Genomic DNA, 21705 nt, shown 5'->3' with positions numbered 1-21705 from the left:
TCTTCTGTCCACCGTGGTGGTGGGTTTCGGGATTCTTTTTTTAAGGTGTGGAACCTGGTATTCAAATAAAATCATACTCAGAAGTCTCTTGTGAAATGTAGACCCTGTTCTTTCGGGGTGCAGACTGCCTCTCCTCCCGCCAGGGTCGTGGGCGCAGCCTGACATTTACTGCGTGAGTGTTTGACAGCAGCTGCTGCCCCCGTGGTTCTTCGAGGTTAGAGACCCTGTCTTCTTTTCTCACTGTGTTTAGCCCAGTAGCAGGCAGATAGTAGGCGCCTGCTTATTGTATGTTTGTTACTGAGTGAATGGATGATAGGATGAATGGATGAGTAAATAAAGGGAGAAAGTGACTGAGGACTGATGGCTAGAGCGCCGGGACTCTGGGGACCGAATGAGCGAGGAAACGTGTGAGGCAGTGGGCTGGTGGTGTTTGCGTGTTGAGTGGAACTGACCGAACGAGCAGGTGGATGTTTGCTGTGAGTGAGGGAAGAATTTGTTTGACTAGACAGGGACTCAGACCCACTCTCTACACACACCTCTCTGCAACCCCTGAGGCTCTTTGAAAAGTCAGGGCTCCGGGGAGCACAGTTTTAAAGCTGTTATTGCCAGCTCTTCTCCCAGCCTCTTCTCAGCGGCACGCCACCCCCCGTGTATGCCCCCAGAACAGTCCCTGGGTAGTGGCACCTGCCCTCCCAGGAACAGACTGAGTCTCTGTCTCTCGCAGACCTCAAAGCAGATGAGAAGAGCTCATGCACCCTGCCTGAGGGTACCAACTCCTCGCCCCAAGAAATTGACCCTGCCAAGGAGAATCAGCTACTCTTCACGTACTCTGTGCGCTGGGAGGTGAGAAGGGGCTGCAGCCCACAACTGCAGGGGCGGAGGGCTTGTCTGGGCGGGAGCAGCCGTGCCGGGGACTGGACTCGCAAGCGCTTCCTCCCCACCGCCAGGAAAGTGACATCAAGTGGGCCTCTCGCTGGGACACTTACCTCACCATGAGCGATGTGCAGATCCACTGGTTTTCTATCATTAACTCCGTCGTGGTGGTCTTCTTCCTGTCAGGTGAGCGCTGTGGGCTGGAGGGTGGAGAGACCAAGGGGCTGAGGTGTCACGTCGCTCACGGGGGACTTCTAGGGTGTTCTTGGAGCCAAGTGTGGGTCAGAAGAGGACTTCAGGGCTCTGTGGGGGAATCAGGTACACAGAGGTGAACAAGAGTCAGCCTCCACCCTGGAGGGCTCCCCGGGGAAGACCGCGTCTCCTTCACACACACTTTCGTTGGTTTATTCAACAAGGGTTCATCATTGCTCACCCTTTTGGGGCGCCAGCCACATGCTGGATATGGTGTTGAGCAAACCTAACCCAGCTTCTGCCCTCATAGTCTATACTCGGGTGGCAAGAGAGAGACAGAAAAGCCCCAGAGTGATGGAGTTCCAGATAGTGCTTAAGTGAGGAGAGGGTGAAGGCTGCCTTAGAGAAGACCTCTCTGAATGAGGAGCCGCGTTCAGAGACCCAGGGAAGGACTCTTCTAGCCATGGTCACACGGCCCTGCTGTGGGACAAACTTGGTGAGAAGCCAGATGACACGAGGGCGGGAGGGCAGTGGACATAACTGATCTTTTCAGTATCAGAGAGGAAGTAAAGATAATGCTGTCTTCATTAAACATTTACCCTGGGACCAGCTGTGGTGCTAATAAACACTTCACAAGCCTCCCCCTCCTTCTAGCCAAGCCTAAAAGCATTAAGTTAGCTCAGGGTCCGATAATCCATTGTATTAGCCACTATACCGCTGCCTAGAGAGAAACAGCCCGTGCCAGTGCTGATGGGGGCCTCTGAACTGTTTGGGGTGTGTCAAGAGGAGATGTCTTGAAGTGTGAGTAGGAGCTAAAGCAAAAGGAGTAGCCTGGGTTATAGGCACACAGGTGAGAAGGAGATGGGCCATGACCTGATAACCAAAAGCAATAAATAACCAGCGAGGTGAACCTGGGGAATTTAGATCCTAGGACCAATCACTGGAGGAACAGGGATGCTGTTCTCCTTAGAGTGGAAGCAATGTCCTGTGACAGCCCCCACCAATCCCAGCAGCTCATTCCTCCCCACACACTTGAGGGGTGACCCTCTGTTTGCTCCTCCCCTGGTCGCTGAGCTGGAGCCTTGCCCAGGAGAGGACTTGAGGCCACTGCATAGCCAGTTCCCACTGAAGAAAGCCACATGGCCGGGGGGACCAGCAGCACAGAAGACTCAGCTGGCAGTGCTGACAGCTTCTCTTCCTTCCCCCCACCCTCCCCCACCACCCCATTTGTTTCAGGCATCCTGAGCATGATTATCATTCGGACCCTGCGGAAGGACATCGCCAACTATAATAAGGAGGATGACATTGTACGAGGTCTTGGCTGGGGAGGGATGGACTTGCAGAGGGAGGGCGGTCTAGCAGCAGAGCTCCAGGCCTCCCAGACCAGGACTAGGGGTGGGGGTGGAACGTTGTGTGATCATTCATAGCATAAACCTTGAAAGTGTTGAAAAGGAAAACAAAACGTTTAATGACTCAAAGTGATTGGGATAGATTTTCTCATTTTCTTTTTCTTTTTTCTTTTATTTTATGTATTTATTTTTGTCTGTGCTGGGTCTTTATTGCTCCACACAGACTTTCACTAGTTGTGGTGATCGAGGGCTGCTCTCCGTTGCCGTGCGAAGGCTTCTCATTGTGGTGGCTTCTCTTTTTGCAGAGCACAGACTCTAGGGCACACGGGCTTAGTTGCCCTGCAGCATGTGGCATCTTCCCAGGCCAGGGATTGAACCTTTGTTTCCTGCATTGGCAGGCAAATTCTTAACCATTGGACCACCAGGGAAGCCCAGCTTTCTAATTTCCAAGCTTTCATAATGGAAGAAAACTGGATTGATTTGATGACATACAAATATTGTATGATATTTGATTGATATTGATCTGACATACATAATCCTCTATGTCAAAATAAACAAAACAGAAAAGTGAAATGGCAAACAATATATGTAACACATTTTTTAGAAGACGATAGTTACACTATATTGTAAAGTAATTATCCTCCAATTAAAAATAAATGTTTTTAAAAAGGAAGATGATGGTTAAAAGAACTGGTATGAAAAAACACTAAAATTCTCTAATGTGCCGATGAACAAAGAATACAGACAAGGATACATGGCTAATAAACATGTGAAAAAGTGTTTTTATCTTAGGCATGCGTCCCCAACATGGGCTTCCTTGGTGGCTCAGTGGTAAAGAATCCACCTCCCAATGCAGGAGACGTGGGATCAATCCCTGGGTCGGGAAGAGCCCCTGTAGAAGGAAATGGCAATGCATTCCAGTATTCTTGCCTGGGAAATCCCATGGGTAGAAGAACGTGGAAGGCTACAGTCCATGGACTTTCAAAAAAGTTGGACACAACTTAGCAACTAAACTACAACATCAAGGCCCCCACATGCAGTTTCAGTCATCAGAAGACAGTTCTGGACCTTCAAATTAGCACAGCTCTGTATATATAGTATTAATTGTTGGCAAGGTTAATGTGAAATAAGCACCTTTCATGTCACCTGTACAAGTGTAAAGTGGTAATTTTCTGAAAAGTAGTTAATTGACAGTTTCATAAACTGCCAAAAAGTTAACTTTTTTTTTGGCCCCACCATGTGGCATGTGGGATCTTAGTTCCCTGCGCATCAAAACCACAAAAATTTAATCTAGAAATATTTATAGCAGACTTGTTCATAATTTAAATAAACTGAATATAGCCTGATATCCCATAATAATAACTTGGTTATAGTATAATAGAGCTGTACAATGAAAAATTGTAATTGTAGAGAGTGTTTACTGACATGTAATGACAGGTAGTGCTCATGACCATCTCTCAGCTGAAAGTTCAGTTCAGTTCAGTCTCTCAGTCGTGTCCGACTCTTTGCAACCCCATGAATCACAGCACGCCAGGCCTCCCTGTCCATCACCAACTCCCGGAGTTCACTCAAACTCATGTCCATCAAGTCGGTGATGCCATCCAGCCATCTCATTCTCTGTTGTCCCCTTCTCCTCCCACCCCCAACCTTTCCCAGCATCAGAGTCTTTTCCAGTGAGTCAACTCGTCGCGTGAGGTGGCCAAAGTATTGCAGTTTCAGCTTTAGCATCAGTCCTTCCAAAGAACACCCAGGATTGATCTCCTTTAGAATGGACTGGTTGGATCTCCTTGCAGTCCAAGGGACTCTCAAGAGTCTTCTCCAGCACCACAGTTCAAAAGCATCAATTCTTTGGTGATCAGCTTTCTTCACAGTTCAACTCTCACATCCATACATGACCACTGGAAAAACCATAGCCTTGACTAGATGGACCTTTGTTGGCAAAGTAATGTCTCTGCTTTTTAATATGCTATCTAGGTTGGTCATAACTTTCCTTCCAAGGAGTAAGTGTCTTTTAATTTCATGGCTGCACTCAGCATCTGCAGTGATTTTGGAGCCCAAAAAATATCTGACACTGTTTCCACTGTTTCCCCATCTATTTCCCATGAAGTGATGGGACCAGATGCCATGAACTTTGCTTTCTGAATGTTGAGCTTTAAGCCAACTTTTTTACTCTCCTCTTTCACTTTCATCAAGAGGCTTTTTAGTTCCTCTTCACTTTCTGCCATAAGGGTGGTGTCATCTGCATATCTGAGGTTATTGATATTTCTCCCGGCAATCTTGATTCCAGCTTGTGCTTCTTCCAGCCCAGCGTTCCTCATGATGTACTCTGCATATAAGTTAAATAAGCAGGGTGACAATATACAGCCTTGATGTACTCCTTTTCCTATTTGGAACCAGTCTGTTGTTCCATGTCCGGTTCTAACTGTTGCTTCCTGACCTGCATACAGGTTTCTCAAGAGGCAGGTCAGGTGGTCTGGTATTCCTAGTCATTATCTTTATCTGGCCTCAATGTTAATGGCTGCTGACTGATCAGAGTGGTGGCTGCTAAAGCTTGGGGTGGGTGTGGCAATTTCTTAAAATAAGACAGCAGTGAAATTTGCTAAATTCTGACAGCATCTTCACCAGGAGTAGAGTCCATCTCAAAAAATCATTTTCTTTGCTCATCCATAAGAAATAGTCCCTTACCTGTTAAAATTTTATTGTGAAATGGCAGCAATTCAGTCCAGTCTTTAGGCTCCACTTCTAGTTCTCTTGCTGCTTCCACTGCATCTGCAATTACTTCTGAAATCTTGAACGTCACAATTTCATCCGTGAAGCTTGGAATCACTTCATCAAAACTTCTATTAATGTTCATATTTTGATCTCTTCCTGTGAATCACTAATGTTCTTAATAGCATCTAGAATGATGACTCCTGGGGCTTCTCTGGTGGTCCAGTGGTTGAGACTCTGTGCTTCCAGTGCAGGGTGCACAGGTTCAACCTCTTGCTGGGGAACTAAGATTCCACACGGTGTACAGTTTACCAAAAAAAAAAGAACCAACAGCATTAGAATGGTGAATCCTTTCCAGAAGGTTTTCAATTTACTTTGCCCAGATCCATCAGAGGAATCACACTGTCTTATAGCAGCTTTAGCCTTATGAAATACGTTTCTTAAATAAGACTGCAAAGTCAATGCCTTGACCCAGGGGCTGCAAGATGGATGTTGGAGGGCATGAAGATAACATTAATCTCATTGTACATCTCCAGCAGAGCTCCAGGTACTTTGTGAACAAACAGTAATACTTTGAAAGGAGTCTTTCTTTTCTGAGCAGTAGGTCTCAACATTGGACTTAAAGTATTCAGTAAACCACGTTGTAAACAGATGTGCTATCATCCAGGCAGAGTGGATTGAACGTAATTTTTCAGGGCCCTAGGATTTTCAGAATGGTAAATGAGTGCTGGCTTCAACTTAAAGTCACCAGCTACATGAGCCTGTAACAAAGAGTCAGGCTGTCCTTTGAAGCCAGGCATTGATTTTTCCTCTCTAGCTATGAAAGTCAGAGGTGGCATCTTCTTCCAATCGAAGGCTGTTTTGTCTATATTGAAAGTGTGTTTAGTGTATCCACTGTTAATGTAGCTAGATCTTCTGGATAACTCGCTGCAGCTTCTCCATCATCACTTGCTGCTTCACTTTGCACTTTTATGTTATAGAGATGGGCTTCTCTCCTTAAACCTCATGATACAACCTCTGCTAACTTCAGACTTTTCTTCTGCAGCTTCCTCACCTGTCTCAACCTTCACCCAATTAAAGAGGGTTGGGCCTTGCTCTGGATGAGGCTTTGGCTTAACTGGATCTTCTGGCTGGGTTGATCTTCTCTCCAGACCACTCAGACTTTCTCCATAACAACTATAAGACTGCTTTGCTTTCTTACCATTCCTATATTCACCAGAGTTGCACTTTTAATTTCCTTCAAGAACTTTTCTTTTGCTTTCACAGCTTGGCTGAATATTTCTTGCAAGAGGTCTAGTTTTTGGCCTGTCTGAGCCTTTGACAGGCTTCCCTCTCTAAGCTTAATCATTTCCAGCTTTTGATTTAAAGTCAGAAACATGTAACGCTTCCTGTTACTTACACATTTAGAGGCCATTGTAGGGTTATTAATTGGCCTAAAGTCAATATTATGCCTTGGGGAATAGGGAGACCGAAGAAGAGGGAGAGAGATGGAGCAGCTCGTTGATGGAGCAGTCAGACCATACGTTTATTGTTTGCCATCTTTATGGGCACAGTTCATGGCAGCCTCAAACCATTGCAGTAGTAACATCAAAGATCACTGATCCTCAGTGGTCCAGTGGCTGGGACTCCATGCTTCCAATGCAGGGAGCCCAGGTTCCATCCCTGGTCAGGGAACTAGATCCCACATGCTGCAACTAAAGATCCTGTGTGCCGCAGCCTGTGTGCCACAGCTAAGACCTGGTGCTGCCAACTAAATAAATAATTTTTTAAAAAAAGATCACTGAGAATAGATCACTATAGCAAATATAATAATAATGAAAAGTTTTGAAATATTGCAAGAATTACTAAAGTGTGACGCAGAGACACAAAGTGAGGAAATGCTTTTGGAAAAACGGTGCCGGTAGACTTGCTTGATGCAGGTTATTACAGACCTTCGATTTGTGAAAATTACAGTATCTGTGAAGTGCTGTAAAATGAAGCACAGTAAAATAAGGTGTGCTTACATCACTTTTATAATCAGTAAAAAAAAAAAAAAACTTCTAAATATACCACTCAAAAACTATCACAGCGTTTCAGTGTGTTGGTTCACGTTATTTTCTCATGTGGTAGGTCTGTGGCATGTGCGGAGGAAATTTTCCTTTCGTACGGCTGTCTGCTCATGTTAGCGGCCTCCTTTCCCCCCGTGACAGTTCTCTGGGAAGTACTTTCTCACTCACACTCCTGTGTAAGAGTGGAGCTGGTTGACACATCTGAGGGACCCTCAGCCCCGATCAGAGGATGTGGGTCCTAGGGGTGGTCCCTGCAGGAGCTGCCTCGTCCGGAGCCCAGGAAGAGCCTCACTCTCTGGCCCTTTGCTGCAGGAAGACACGATGGAAGAGTCCGGCTGGAAGTTGGTGCACGGTGACGTCTTCAGGCCCCCTCAGTACCCCATGATCCTCAGCTCCCTGCTGGGCTCAGGCATTCAACTCTTCTGTATGATCCTCATCGTCATCTGTGAGTGGGCCTTGCGGGGCTGGCATCGAGCGGGGGGAGCAGCATAGCCCTGAGCCTGAGAGAGGAGTGGGCTTCCCTTCCTGGGGCAGAGGGACTTGTCAGCATCTCTGGGCCAGACAGAAGCATCTGTCCCAGCAGAAGGGCTGGTCCTGTCAGCCACAGGCCCCAGTGCTTTGCTTCTCAGATCTTTCCGGTACCATCCATAGCCCCCACACAGCCACACCGCCAGTGAAGCCACAGATCAGCATGGGGAGGTTGGCCTCCTTTTGCAGCCGGGTATTATGTGACCTACGCCTTTCCACGCCAGGATTACACTGGAATCAGGTCTCTTTTCTCAGAAAACACCCCCCAAAATGATTATATAGTGGTTAGAGGCAATACTGAAGTCAGTCTGTCTACTTTTCTTTTTTTGCTGACGTATAATAACTGCTGCACCCCTCTGAATCCCTGCTAAGACCCAGTCTTCTGTGGAGAGGAGGGCCAAGGGAGCAGGGAGCCTCGTCTAGCCTCACCTGCGCCGGGCTGTCAGCCGGCCCGGACGGGGCTCTGGGGCCTGGAGACCCTGACTTTGCCTCTCTCCCCACTCCCTCAGTTGTGGCCATGCTCGGGATGCTGTCACCCTCCAGCCGGGGAGCGCTCATGACCACGGCCTGCTTCCTCTTCATGTTCATGGGGTAGGTGTGTCTGAGGGCTCGGGGCTGACTCAGACGGCCTCCGCTTCAACTAACAGGTCCCCTTGGTGTGGACCCCCGCCGTTTCCCCACAGGGTGTTTGGTGGATTTTCAGCCGGCCGTCTGTACCGCACTCTGAAGGGCCATCGGTGGAAGAAAGGGGCCTTCTGTGTAAGTGTCCCAAACCTCCTGCCTGTGCTGGGGAGCCGAGGCGCTTCCTCCTGGGCTCCTCGGGAGCAGCAGAGGCACGTCCTGGGGGTGTTCAAGGCCAGAGGCTGGGCAGCAACACGCGGGCTGGGAGGGTGCACCCAAGGAGGAGTGCTGGGCGCCCCCCTCACCCGTGGGTGCTCACCGCTGAAGGCCTCAGTGCCTCATCGGTGAAAGGCGGGAATTGAAATAAGGTGGTTTAGCCTGCATTGTCCCATGGCTCAACCACAAGTAGAAATAGGGGATTCAGAATAATGGGAGTTAGGCACCAAGCCCAGGTGTCAAAAGCTTAAGGTCAGAACCTGATCAGCAGGGCTGCCGGGAGAACACCCTGCCCAGCAGAGTAAAGAGAGAATTACCTGCCGCTGGCGGGAGAGGCCGGGCCCCACGTCACTGTCAGCCTGCTTGCCAGACTTGGTGCCGCCGTTCCTCTTGAGTAAGGTCAGCTCCTGACGATCGCTAAACTTGTGGTGAGGAGAATTCTTGGCAGCAGAAAAGAGGAGAACACCTGGGAAACAGGAGGACATCTAGGAGATCTGAGCCCCTTCTCCTAGAGCAAGTGAGCTGTTAGAGAACCAGGGAAACCCCTGGTGCCAAACTGGGAAAAGCCTCTAGACCCAGCCTTCTGAAACCATTCTCACAACTTTCAAAAGCTCAGGGGAACTCAGGCTAGCCCAACTCTGGCTAATACCCTGGTACTTAGTAAGCCCTCAGTATGGAAGAGCTTCAGCTGTTCTGGAAAGATCAAAAAAGTTTCCTGAGTTCGTCATACATCAGGTGTTTTTCTTGGGCTACTATGAAGGCTTGATGCGTCAGATGTTTTCCTTGGTCCGCTGTGTACTGAGAGCCAGGGATCTTCAGAACTGTAAAACCCAGCCCTCTTCTCCCCTGGTGAGACTTCCCTGATGAAGTCTCCCACCAGATACCCTCCAGGTCTCCCTGGGTGGGTCCCAGAACAAACCCTGTCTGCCGGCATCCATGCAGGCCCCAAGGCAGACCCCTGGGTGGCTCCCTTTCCTCCTCCTATGACCCCCGCCTCCCCTCATCCATCGAGTGTGGACAGTTCTCCTGCCAACTAGTGCATGAATTCCTTCCCATCTCCATCCCCAGGACTCTTGGCCATGTTCCGGAGTCTTTGCCTTTCTCATGGACCCTTGGCTACGCTAGGCCTCCCCAGTTTCCCTGCAAGATTGTGACCCGTCTCTGGTGTGGAGCTCTGCCTCCCTTCCCAGGCGGGCCTCTGCTGCAGTCATGTAGATGTACGACCGTGTCTTTCCTCTGGCACCTGTGTGGGTGGTTAAGTCTTAGCTCCCTCCTCCTCCCCTGACTCTGACTTCAGTGTCCTCCTTGGCACCCCAGAGGGGCCGGGGCAAAGCCTTGTGCCTAGAGTGCCACGTGTGTTGTTCTCCATTTGTGGAGCAGAGCTTTCTCTCTGTTCTTCCTCATATCTAGCACAGTGGCCAGTCCATAAATACAGCCAGGAGGACAGACAAGGAATTCCCTGCTACACAGCAGAGTAAACCAGGACAGACAGGAAGGAGGAAATGACATTTGAGCTGGGCCTTGGAGAGGAGAGTTTCCATTGGATGGAAGCGGCCAGCAGGGCAGCCTCAGGTTCTGGAATCTCCTGGATCCCATTCCTGGCCCAGTTCTCTGCTTGGTTGGTAACCTTGACCAGCTCTCTGAGCCTTGGTTTCCTCATCTATCCACTGGGGGCTGGTGTCTCCAGGTTGTTTCATGGATGCAAGGAGACTGTACATGGCAGGTCACCAGTTCAGCATTGACACTCAGGAAGCGGATACCTGAGATGCTATTAACTGTACCTTTGATAAAGGGCCAGAGTCAGAGACATGGAGAGGCAGTGGCCAGTTAGTGAGTGTGGGAGGCTACGGGCCAAAGATAAATAAAACTGGCCGTGAGGCTGAGCGCCAGATTGCAGGGCGCCTCGGGCATCGTGGCGGGCGACTCTTGGGTGCTTGGACAGGCACAGTAGTGAAGGAGGCTCAACTGTGAGTCTAGAGCTTTGGTTCACTGTGCCTGAGCCCCAGCTCCAGAGATCCTGACTGGATAGACTACCCCACAGGGGGTCAGGAGGCAGACAGCCGGGGTCTGAACCTCTGCTGCCCCCTTAGCTGACTGTGTGAAGTTGGCATGGGGCTTATTTAACATTGCTGGGCTTCAGTGTCCTTGTCTTAAAAAGAGATGATGGTGGTCCTTCCCATCTAAACGTGTAGTGAGGGTTAGGTGAGATCATGCACTTGGAGGCCAGCACCTGCTGCCCTTAAGACTCAGTTAAAGCTTCCCCACCACTCTTGACGGTTTGGGTTGAGGTGCAGGCCAATGTGTTTAGTAAACGTTTTATCTGGTCATTCCTATTCAACAAATGCTTATTGAGCACACTGTGCTCTGAGTGCTGGGAGCACATCGGTGAGCAGGACACAGTCCTCCCAAGAGCTCACGTCTGTGAGGGTCACAACAGCATGAGATCACAAACTTGAATGAGGGCAAGGGAGGAGCGGTCCAGGGATCTAAAAGGACAGAGTAGGAGGCCCGCGTAGTCTGGAGGTCAGGGAGCGCTTTCTGGAAGGGATTATCTTGGCACTGAGTCCTCCAGGACAAGAGGGCTTGGGAACCTCTAGTCTGGGTGCCCCGACTAGGGAGCAGTTGAGAGCCCCCTAGACGCAGCTCCCCAGCCTGGTGTCTCTCACTTACAGACAGCGACACTGTATCCTGGCGTGGTTTTTGGCATCTGCTTCGTATTGAATTGCTTCATCTGGGGAAAGCACTCATCAGGAGCGGTAAGTGCCCTCCCCATCCTAGGAGGGCCAGCTGTGCTCATCCCCGCAGGTGACTTCCTGCTGTTTCCTTCCCTTTTCTGAGTCCCCAGAGGTCTGTTCCCAGCCCTGGCGGTTGAGGGCTGGCCAGGGTTTCCCCAGCCCTGTGCATCCATCTGCTCTGACCCTCCCATGGACTCTTTTCAGACAGCTGCCTAAAGCTCACTTCTCTAAAAGGAGCTTTCCACAGTCCAGGAGCCAACTGGGGAATTTCCCTTGTCTCAACCAAGGGAAAGCTGCCTGATGTGACTTGATGAGGTCAGGATCCCAAAACAAGGCTCCCGTATGAGGATTGCAGACTCAGTTGGAGATGGGGAGATAGTCTTGATTGATGAGCTGCAGGAGAGGTGGGGTAGGCATTTGCCATCCCAGCCTCAGTGGAGGGAACTGCCTCCCTCTCACTGAGGTACCCATAGAAGGGCCTTGGGTGGGGCCCACAGTCCAGGCTGCGGAGTATTGGGTTCTTCCCAGTGGTCCAGGGAGCTGCCCTCAGGAAAGACCAGGTCCTGTTCTTCCTCTCACTTCCTCTTTTTTATACCTGTCTCCCTTCTCTCTCAACACTTTTCTCCCAATTACCAGCCACTCACCATAAACACTCATTGTAGAAATTTTGGAAAGTACAGAAAAGTTAATGTAAATCTTTAATATGTTTTTACAGTCTTTTTTTTTTTTCCTTTGATCACACTGTGTGGCTTGCAGGATCTTAGCTCTCTAACCAGGGATCAAACCTGTGCCCTCTGCAGTGGAAGCGCAGAGTCCTACCCCAGGAATTTCCTATTTTTGCAGTCTTCTGATCTCTTTTTGTTGTTGTTCAATTGCTAAGTCATGTCCAACTCTTTGCGACCCCATGAACTGCAGCACGCCAGGCTTCCCTGTCTTCTGCTGTCTCCCAGAGTTTGCTCAAACTCATGTCCATTGAGTCAGTGATGCCATCCAACCATCTCACCCTCTGTCTCATCTCAATCTCTTTTTAGATGTATTTAAAATGGAATAATGTAATTGTAAAATTATAAAATAATAGCAAACGTATGCTGCTTACTTTGGAATAAGTTTTGTTCTAAATACTTTTCAGATATTGATTTCTTTCATTTTGCATGAAAAATGTAAGACTGCAAATGGGGATTAAAGAAGAAAATGAAAAATCGATCGCAGTCCCCCATACCCCATCTGAGGAAGTGCTGTTAACTTTTTGTCATGGGCCTCTCTGGGCGTGTATGCATATTAAGTATTGGGGCATTTTCATTAAAATGGAGTCCTGTACATACAGTTTGATATCCAGCTTTTCACTTAGTGGTATAGTGTGGTGTTTTCATTGAACAAAATTGGAAACCCACTATTTGTGTACTTCTGTTTTCTTTTCCCACTTAACATAGCACATGTAATTTCCCTTTATTCTGGCCCTTCATCTCCCCTTCCGGTTCTCAGGCCCTACTGTGTTCTTTCCCCACATCCTCCCTGGTGACAAGCTCCTATGGGATGCCGTGGTTCCTTCTTCACTTCATGGCTCAGCTGGTCCTCCATCTGCCCTCCACTTTTCCCAGGGCTGGGGTCCACCCCAGGATGGTCTGGCCAGGAGCCCTTGTGGGGTGTGTCTGTAGCAGCTTCCCCACCATGGTGTCCTGCTGAGCCCTTCCTGCCCTGGGACCCAAAAGGTCCCCGTCCCTACTTCACGGCCCTGGCCTGGGCTTCAGGGCTCATGGAGCCTCACAGTGCTGTGCCCACAGGTGCCCTTTCCCACTATGGTGGCCCTGCTCTGTATGTGGTTTGGGATCTCCCTGCCCCTCGTCTACCTGGGTTACTACTTCGGCTTCCGTAAACAGCCATATGACAACCCCGTGCGCACCAACCAGATTCCCCGGCAGATCCCCGAGCAGCGGTGGTACATGAACCGGTTCGTGGGGTGAGTCTCCAGCAAGGGCCAGGCGGGGACTTCTGGGGTCCACAAAGCTGACACTTCCCTGAGCTGTCTCCCTGGGAAGATGCAGATGAGGGTACCCTCCCCAGCAGGGGCTGCACCATGGCCGGCTCTAGTAGACTTCATAAGAGCTCAGCTTCACTACAAGATCGAGAGGACCAAGTTGCAGCCAGACTAGATGTTGGGAGGGCAGGGGGTGGAAGGGTGCAGGGTGACAAGTTACGACTACCTAGGACTTTGGGCAAGTCACACCCCTTCTCTATACTTCAGTTTTCCCATCTATGAATGGGGAGAATGATGCATACCTCTTGAATGACTGTCGTGGTACAAAAGCATGCCAGAAGCACTAGACCTACCCCACTGTGTTAGCACTGTCATTCTCACTGGCTCAGGAGGGAGCCCGAAGCTTCCAGTGGCCCAGGTCTCCCAGCAGTGTTAACCCTCCTGTTCTCTGCAGTATTCTCATGGCTGGGATCCTGCCCTTTGGTGCCATGTTCATCGAGCTTTTCTTCATCTTCAGTGTGAGTACTGCTGCCTGCTCCCACCCCTCACCCCTCTGCTCAGGTGCTTTGCCACCTACTGCCTATGAAATTTCAGACGGAAATTTTAACTTCTCTGAGCCCCCATTCTTCACCCTAAAATACAGTACCAGTCCTGCCTCTCATGACAGCTTGGAAGGTTAAGTGAGATGTGCCCTGTGTACAGGTCTGGTGTGGGAGGGGCTCAGTTAATTTCTGGAAGCGGCTTTGGCGGTGTTAGCAATATTGATGTAGTCACCACCTTTATTAATAGCGTTGTTGCATCTGTTTTGATTTCTGGGTCTCAGTTACTTACCTGTCTCAGTTACTCAGAACTGCTAGGAAAATGTGGGAAATGGAAATGACGCTTAATTCTCAGGATCATCATGAGGCTGAAACATGATAATGTCTGTAAAAGGCACAGTGCTTGACATTTTGGAAATGCTTCTTAAGTCATAAATGCTATTTTAATGATGACTGCTCCTCTCTCAGGCCTGCCCAGGTGAAAGATGGCAGAAGGGTTCTTCAGAGCCATCTCAGGCCAGCTGACCCAGCTTGGTGTCCAGCACAGAGAGAGGACTTTGCCCTAAATCAGTGCTGGACAAGCAGCTGCACCTCTGGAGTGGCCCAGCTCGCCCAGCTGATACCCCCTCGCCCACCCAGCCCTGCCTGGGATGGGTTAGCTGCCTGCCCAAGGGGGCCACCTCTATTCTGTTTGTGTGACCCCAGGCCAGTCACTGACCTCTCTGAACCTTGACTCCTTCACTGTAAAAGGCTACCCTTTCACAGGCTGACATGTGGAGTTGTGTGCGTAAAGCATGTAGCACTGTGCCTGGCCCATAGTGAGCCACCCCAGGTAGTGGTGGCTGCTGTGTAATTTTGATTGGGGTGGGATTTGTTATTTTCCGCAAGCTGCTGAGTTCAGGCTAGGGCCCACCCATGGTAGGATCAGCTATGCCCCAGCTCCTCCCTAGGGACAACCTGGCTCACCCTCTGCTCCAGAGAGGAGAGACCAGGCCAGGCACAAGCCAGGACCACAGGCCCCAGTGGTGTCATGATTGATGGTCTCCATTCCTGCCAGTCCCGACTGAGGGATGGCGTTCCCGAGCACAGGCAAGGACTGCAGGGGCAGGGGGCAGGCTCGCTGAAGGCCGGCTCTGATGTACCCGCAGGCAATCTGGGAGAATCAGTTCTATTACCTTTTCGGCTTCCTGTTCCTCGTCTTCATCATCCTGGTGGTGTCCTGTTCACAGATCAGCATCGTCATGGTGTACTTCCAGCTGTGTGCAGAGGTGAGGGGAATGTGGCCAGCACTTGGGGGTAGGGGGAGCTGGGGCCAGCATCAAATGGGTCAGGGAGACTGGGTTTCCCACGTGGTCCCACATCTTCTGAGGCCTTGGGCAAGTGCGTCACTTCCCCTTGCCGAGCTTCCATTTGTTCAGCTGTAGACTCATTGTGGGTGGAGGTCACCACGACCTCATGACAGTACTTGTGAGTGCTAAGTCCACTCCAGTAGGGATTTCTTCAACAGCTGGCGCCGTTTGGGTAACCTGCCCTCCATCTGGGGACTAGCTCTTGGCAGAGTGAGCAAAGTCAGGGCTGTGGGACAGACAGCCTGGGGCTGAAACCCTGGCTCCTCCAGTAGCTCTTGGGCAGTCGTTTAACCTCTGTGTGCCTTCCAGACCTAACTCAGAGGGCTGCTTCATGAACTCTGAGCTGATTCACAGTAAGCACCTAGAACAGGACGTGGCATGTGGTGAATGTGAATGTCTGCTCACAAGATGCTAATGTTAATACTGTTCTTTTGTTGTCGATTTTTTAAACTGAGATGTAATTTATTAACAGTACTGTTCACCCTGTTGAGTCTGTAGTTGGGTAAGTTTTTAGAAATGCATGCAGTCGTGTAACCACCATCACAGTCAAGGCATAAAACCTTCACATGACCCCAAATATTACCATCCTTATACTGGGTCTTTAAGCTCCTCAGGCAACTGTGAAACTTAGGGAAGAGATTCTGCCTGGAGACACCAATGACCCTTCTCTGTTTCCTTCTCAGGATTACCGCTGGTGGTGGAGGAATTTCCTAGTCTCCGGGGGATCTGCATTCTACGTCCTGGTCTATGCCATCTTTTATTTTGTTAACAAGGTACCACCCTGCATGAGGGAGCCCCTTTGCCCTTTCAGGGCAGGACTATAGGGAGGGGGTGCTGGGGAAAAACCTCTAGTGTCTAAATCTTACTTTTCTACCAAGAATGGGGAAGACCAAGGTCATTTTAGAACTGTTCCTGCTCTTAGAACAGAATCTTTTTGGAAAGAGAATATGTTTGGGTGACAAAAGCCTTCAGTATAAACGACAATGAGAATGTTGTATGGAGAGCCTGTGAAAAGCAGAGCTAAAAGGAAGTGTATCACCTTGCAGTGCTTTTAAGAGGAAGCAAGGTAATACAGTGTTCACCTCAAGAAGACAGGGGGAAGAAAGAAAAGAAGATGGGGAAAAAGAGCAATGACAGGAAAGAATAAACATAAATGAGAAGAGTTAGAGAGATAAGAACAGAAACTGCTCAAGTAGCCTTTAGCACTCAGACTGAGGAGCTCAGCTGTACTCACAGAGCTCACTGTCCCCAGAGGGTGGCTTCAGAGCCCAAACAGATCCCCACACCAGGTTTGGTAGATGTGCGCGTAACACAGAAAGCAGATGGGCCACTGAGGGGAGTCTGGGAGTCGCTCTGGTGGACCCTGTGTCACCTCCGGGATTTACCCACTGTATTTTGGGTTTCCAAAGCAAGAAGTCCTCTGCTTATAACCAGGCTGTATTCTGAAACGAAGCTAGAGCCATAGGCTAACCAAGTGAAGCTTGGAATTCCCTTTCCCAGAAACATCAGGTTGGAAAGGACTGTCCAGATATTTGAGTGCAGAGTTCCAGCCCTGCTTCCAGTTCCCTGACTGGCCCCTTTTCCAACGATCCCAACAAAGGATCACCTCACTAACGATTCAGTCAGTGGTAGCCTGTGGGCCGGCAGGCCTGTTGCTATTAGCAGTTTTATTGGCAGTCGTTCATTTACATGTTGTCCAGGCTGTTTTTACACTACAGCGGCAGAGTATTGTAGTTTTGACAGAGACCACATGGCCTCAGCTGTTGGCTTGGCCAAAAAGTTCGATCGGGTTTTTCCATACTGTCTTCCAGAAAAATCTGAATGAACTTTTTGACCAACCCAATATAATCTGTCCCTTTAAGAAGAAGCTTGCTGACCCCTGCTCTAGCTCATCAGTGACTGAGGGCATTCCCTCCTGATGCTCCCATTCTCTTTAGATAGCTCCTGTCATTATTAAGGTCTTCCTTGATTCATACTGAAATCTGCCTCGCTGTAAACTCCATCTTCAGACCAATCTTATTGCTGGAATCCTGCAAAATAACTCTAATTTCCCTTCTCTACAGCCCCTATTTATCAGAAACTCTTCTGAATGGAAAGTGACCAAAACCCAGTTCCAGCTGGCTTAAGCAAAAAAAGAGAATGTTTTGGCTTATGTAAGTTTAATAAGAAGTTGAAGTACAGCTTCAGGCTTGGTTAGATCCAGCAGCTTAAATGGTATCAGGGCTCTGTGTGTGTTTTTATACCTCAGCTCTGTGTGTGTTTTCTTGGCTTCAGTCTGCAGGTAGGATCTTTTCACAAAGTAGAACGATGGCCAGTAGCAGCTGTAGAGTCTCTTTTTAGCTTTGCAGCCCTAGCAATAAAAGAAAGTATTTCCTCTGTCCTCATGTTATCAGTCCCAGGGAAGATGCTCATTGGCCCAGGTTATATGTCACCCTTCACTGTTCCTCATGTCCAGTAGGATGGTATACTCTCATTGACTAGCTTAGGCTTTGTACTGGCCTGACAGCCCCAACAGGACCACAGAGTAGGGATTGGGTACCCAAGACCCCGGAAAAAAGGAAGACAAGAGCCAGTGTTGGGCAAGTGAAGCCTGCTTCCATAGCCGCCTACACAAAGGTCACATCTCAGCCTCCTGCCCTTCCTGCCTCTGCCTGAGGCTTTCTTCTCTGCTCTAAAGCCAGCCCAAGAGCCTTGTCTGAAATATGATGGCCTTGGCCTGTCTGAACTCTAAGGAACTTTCCAGCACCGCCTTTTTGCCTCATTCGTTTTCTGGTTTTACCACTGGATTTACCACTATTCTGTTCCCCCATCACCTTCACCCCACCCTTCAGCCACAAGAATACTCATAAAAAGAGAGTTGGGTGGTTGAGCTGGAAGACATGGCCCTCATCCCCGTTTGTGGCTATTTGACTTCAGGGAAATGGTCTCAAACAGTGACCCTTACTGTTTTCTTGCGGACCCCTGGCACATTTTGTGACCATGTGTCTGCCCAAGAGCCCTGGAACAGGCCCCACTCAGGCCCTGGTGGGCAGGCAGGTCTTGATACCAAGATCCCAGATTAGCTCTACTTGGTGCAGTAAAGCCCACCACATGACAGATTCCCTGGCATCCCTGCCCAGGTCTGAGAACTCAGCTAAGGAGTTCAGATGCTCCAGGATCAACTCCCCCTGACTCCCCGTGGGACGGTAATGAAAGTGACAGAGCGTGTTCCGGTGGAGCGCGCCGTAGGCTGAGACAGGCTCCTGGTGGCTCTCTGGTCCTACAGTCAGGAGCTGTGGCGCCTCTCTCCTCCCCCAACTTCTGTGCTCCAGCCGTCCGCAAGTCTCGCTGCACTGGGGACTGTGGAGAGTGGGGAAGTGACAGCTGTGGCCTTTCCTGCCTTCGTCATTCTGGCAGTGGGCCCTGAGGTTAGCCCCATCTCCCAGTGAGCTCCCAGGCCTTTCCCCAGGAAGACTCCTACTCTGACATGGAATGGCCAGTGCATTTGGGCCTTGGGCTCCTAGCCCTCTGACTCCAGGTTCAAATCCCAGCTCCTCTGTAAAATGGGTTAATAACATCCACCATAGTGGTTGTGAGCATCCAGGGCGGAGCACAGGCCCTGGTGCTGATGAAGGTTCACCCTGGCTGCATGCCCCACCTGCCCCTCACTGCCTGCCCACGAGGTCCGGGCGAAGGTCAGGGGACACCTGGTTGGCCACAGCAGGCTGGCACTGAGTGTCCCCCTTCTCTGCCCGTTTGCACCCCAGCTGGACATCGTCGAGTTCATTCCCTCTCTCCTCTACTTTGGCTACACGGCCCTCATGGTCCTCTCCTTCTGGCTCCTCACGGGCACCATTGGCTTCTATGCAGCCTACATGTTTGTCCGCAAGATCTACGCTGCTGTGAAGATAGACTGATGGGGGTGGACCACGGTCTGGCCCACTCCATCCACGGACAGGAAGCCGCCCCGCACAGGGAACTGCAGGCACGTAAAATAAAACAACTCCTGCTCGTTTGGAACGAAACTCCTGGCACAGTGTTCCTGGATCCCGGGGCTGCGTGGGGGGCGGGAAGGCCTGTAGATAAATCTTGCATTTTTCTTCATCATCTTATTGCAGTTCTATGGGGGAATGAGTTTTTTGTGGGTTGTTTTCTTCAGTGCTAAGGAAGTTCCCTCCAGCAGGAACTCTCGGACCTGTTTATTCAGGTGTATTTTTGGTTTGGGGTTTTTTCCCTTAGTTTTTTTTAACAAATGGAACCAGGATGGATAAACCCACCGAGACACTGGGTTCCGGTCACTGTCCCCAGCTCAGTCCCTCAGGGCTGTTGGCTACCCCGCGACCACCTGGAGGAGGGAGCGCCGGGGCTTCAAGGAGGTCTCTGAGCCTCTCATTGCCCGTCCTCGCCATGGATGCTGCACAAAGCACAGCTCAGCCTGGACTCGCATCCTCAGTGCCAGCCGGCCTCTTCCAGCCCCTTCCCTTCCCTCGTCCCTCATCCGTAGACTCCTCCCAGGGCTGCTCAAAGCAGGGCTCCCCACCGGGCCTCTGGGCATCTTGTCACTGGGAGCAAGCCCAGATCTTGACTGAGTCAAGGAAATCCCCCAGAAGTACTGGGCGCCAAGTGCCCCAGGACAGCAGGAATCGCCCCTGCTCAGAGCAGTGGGAGTTTGCTGGACCAGAGGAGAGACTTGCAATGAACTGTCTTTCGTGCCAAGAAACCCTGGATCTGGGGCCAGATATTTCCAGAGCCAAACCAAGCATTCACGTGTCTGTCTGGATGAGGGTCCTCACCCCTCAGATTGCTCCTCAGCCCCTTCCTGGGTTACGGGGGCGGGGGGTGTGCTGCTTTTTGCAGTGTGTGCTGGTGGGAGGCCCTCTCCTCCCCCACTTTCAGGGCAGGACAAGGCCTGGAGACCTCAGATCTCCTTTAGGTGGCCGGGAAGAGGCATTCTCTCCCCGACATCCCCCAGCCTCAGTGCCCACACACAGCTCTTTTAGCCAGACCGCGCCCCTCCACTTCCGGTCTGAGCTAAAACACTACCTGCAAGAAGGAAAGTGGAAAGTAAGTTGTGTCATTCCTTCCCCAAGTCCCAGAAAGAAGGAAGGAGCCTAAGTTAGAGGAGCTGACACGGATGCCTGGCTTCTTCATCAGCGCCTCCTCTTCCTAACCCCTGTCCTCCCCCATGCCTGTCGCAGACCTTTGCTCTCAAGTTGCAAGAGACCAAACACACCCTGGGGTTAGGGTTTAAGTAACAGCCGCTCACCCTTGCTCCAGCCCCATTAGGACCCCCACCACAAGACAAAGCTCAGGATGCTGGCTAAGCTAGGAACATACCCACCTCACCCCCACCCCCAGATTCTCCCAGCAGCCCTCACCAGCTCCACCAGTCAAACCAGTGATCTTCTCAACCTTGCCTCACAGTGACTCCGCAGTACCAAGCAGCGTCCACCAAGAATCAGGTTGGAGGGAAGGGAACCCAAGCAGTAGAGTATGATAATGGAGTCTTGTTCGTTCACATCTTGAATTTTTTTCCCTAAGAGATTCTCTTTTTGGGAGGAGTGGGTAAACAGACTCCTCATAAACGGTTCAGACATCAATTTTTCTGACTTTTTTAACCATCACCATTTTTTTAAATTAAAAGATGCCTGTATGCCTTTTTTTGGTCCAATTGTAAATAAATATGTCATTGTCCTGTTGTCCTGTCTCCTGACTCTTTCGCAAGGGTTGCAGGTCTGAGGTGACACAGATTTCCTCAGTGGGTTGAGCTGAGTGGTTTCCCCTAAAGCTCAGTCTCATCAAGCTTTCTGCCGCTCTACCTGGTGCACGTTCAAAGCCTCTCCCGCCTGCCCAGCCCCTCCATGCTGAATCACTCAGCACGCCCCTCTGGTCCCCCAGGTAGGAAATGGCAAGTAAGCGTGAGCTTTGGCAGCAGTGAGACCTGGTTTTTAACGGATTCCCAGCTCTAATAGTGTGCTGCTCACTCACGTCACCTGTCATGTATGACTCCTTCAGTGTCAGGCAGTAGAAACAGGTCACACTGCCCAAAGCCCCAAGGATTGATTAGCTTATAAGTCATCAAGGGAAAGAGTGCTTTGGCTTCAGGTCTGGATAGATCCAGGGGCACAAAGGATAGCCTTAAGATTCTCCCTATCTTCACTCTGCTTTTCTCTGTACCGTTTTATCCCATTTATCCCATTGTCAACAGTCTTCCTCTGTGGGAGGCCAGGAGAGCATGGCATAGATCAATCTAGGCCTACGTTGTGCTGTGCTTAGTCATTCGTCGTGTCCGACTCTTTGTTACCCCATGGGTTGTAGCCCACCAGGCTCCTCTGTCCGTGGGGATTCTCCAGGCAGCAATACTGGAGTGGGTTGCCATGCACTCCTCCAGGGGATCTTCCCAACCCGGGGATTAAACCCAGGTCTCCTGCATTGCAGGCAGATTCTTTACCATCTGAGCCACAAGGGAAGTCCAAGGCCTACATTAGCCAGTTAAGAAAGCCCAGAAGAAAAAGACTTCCCGTTATGTTAGTATATTCAACATAGATAAATCCCAGGAAAGGTATCTGAGGGGCCCAGCTGGGATTACTGT

At 50.2% G+C, this 21705-nt stretch overlaps 1 protein-coding gene across 5 annotated transcripts in view; it reads left to right on the top strand.

Moving 5' to 3' along the window:
• TM9SF4 (transmembrane 9 superfamily member 4) overlaps positions 1-20812 on the top strand; it is a 55838-nt gene extending 35026 nt beyond the window's left edge. For 2 of the 5 annotated variants that reach the window (XM_055435300.2, XM_055435320.2), the window contains 12 exons: positions 725-843; positions 948-1059; positions 2302-2372; positions 7484-7616; positions 8209-8290; positions 8383-8458; positions 11209-11292; positions 13053-13228; positions 13701-13764; positions 14934-15053; positions 15818-15907; positions 18881-20812. In XM_055435300.2, coding sequence (XP_055291275.1) covers positions 725-843; positions 948-1059; positions 2302-2372; positions 7484-7616; positions 8209-8290; positions 8383-8458; positions 11209-11292; positions 13053-13228; positions 13701-13764; positions 14934-15053; positions 15818-15907; positions 18881-19030 — 1277 coding nt within the window. In that variant the 3' untranslated portion in view covers positions 19031-20812. The other 3 variants (XM_055435315.2, XM_055435321.2, XM_055435323.2) reach the window with 3 other exon arrangements.
• Positions 20813-21705: the final 893 nt, after the last annotated feature.

The sequence above is a fragment of the Moschus berezovskii genome, chromosome 15, assembly GCF_049115385.1.
Source record: "Moschus berezovskii isolate FMDL1 chromosome 15, NW_MosBer_1.0, whole genome shotgun sequence".
NCBI lineage: Eukaryota > Metazoa > Chordata > Mammalia > Artiodactyla > Moschidae > Moschus > Moschus berezovskii.
This window is presented reverse-complemented; position numbering and strand designations above follow the sequence as displayed.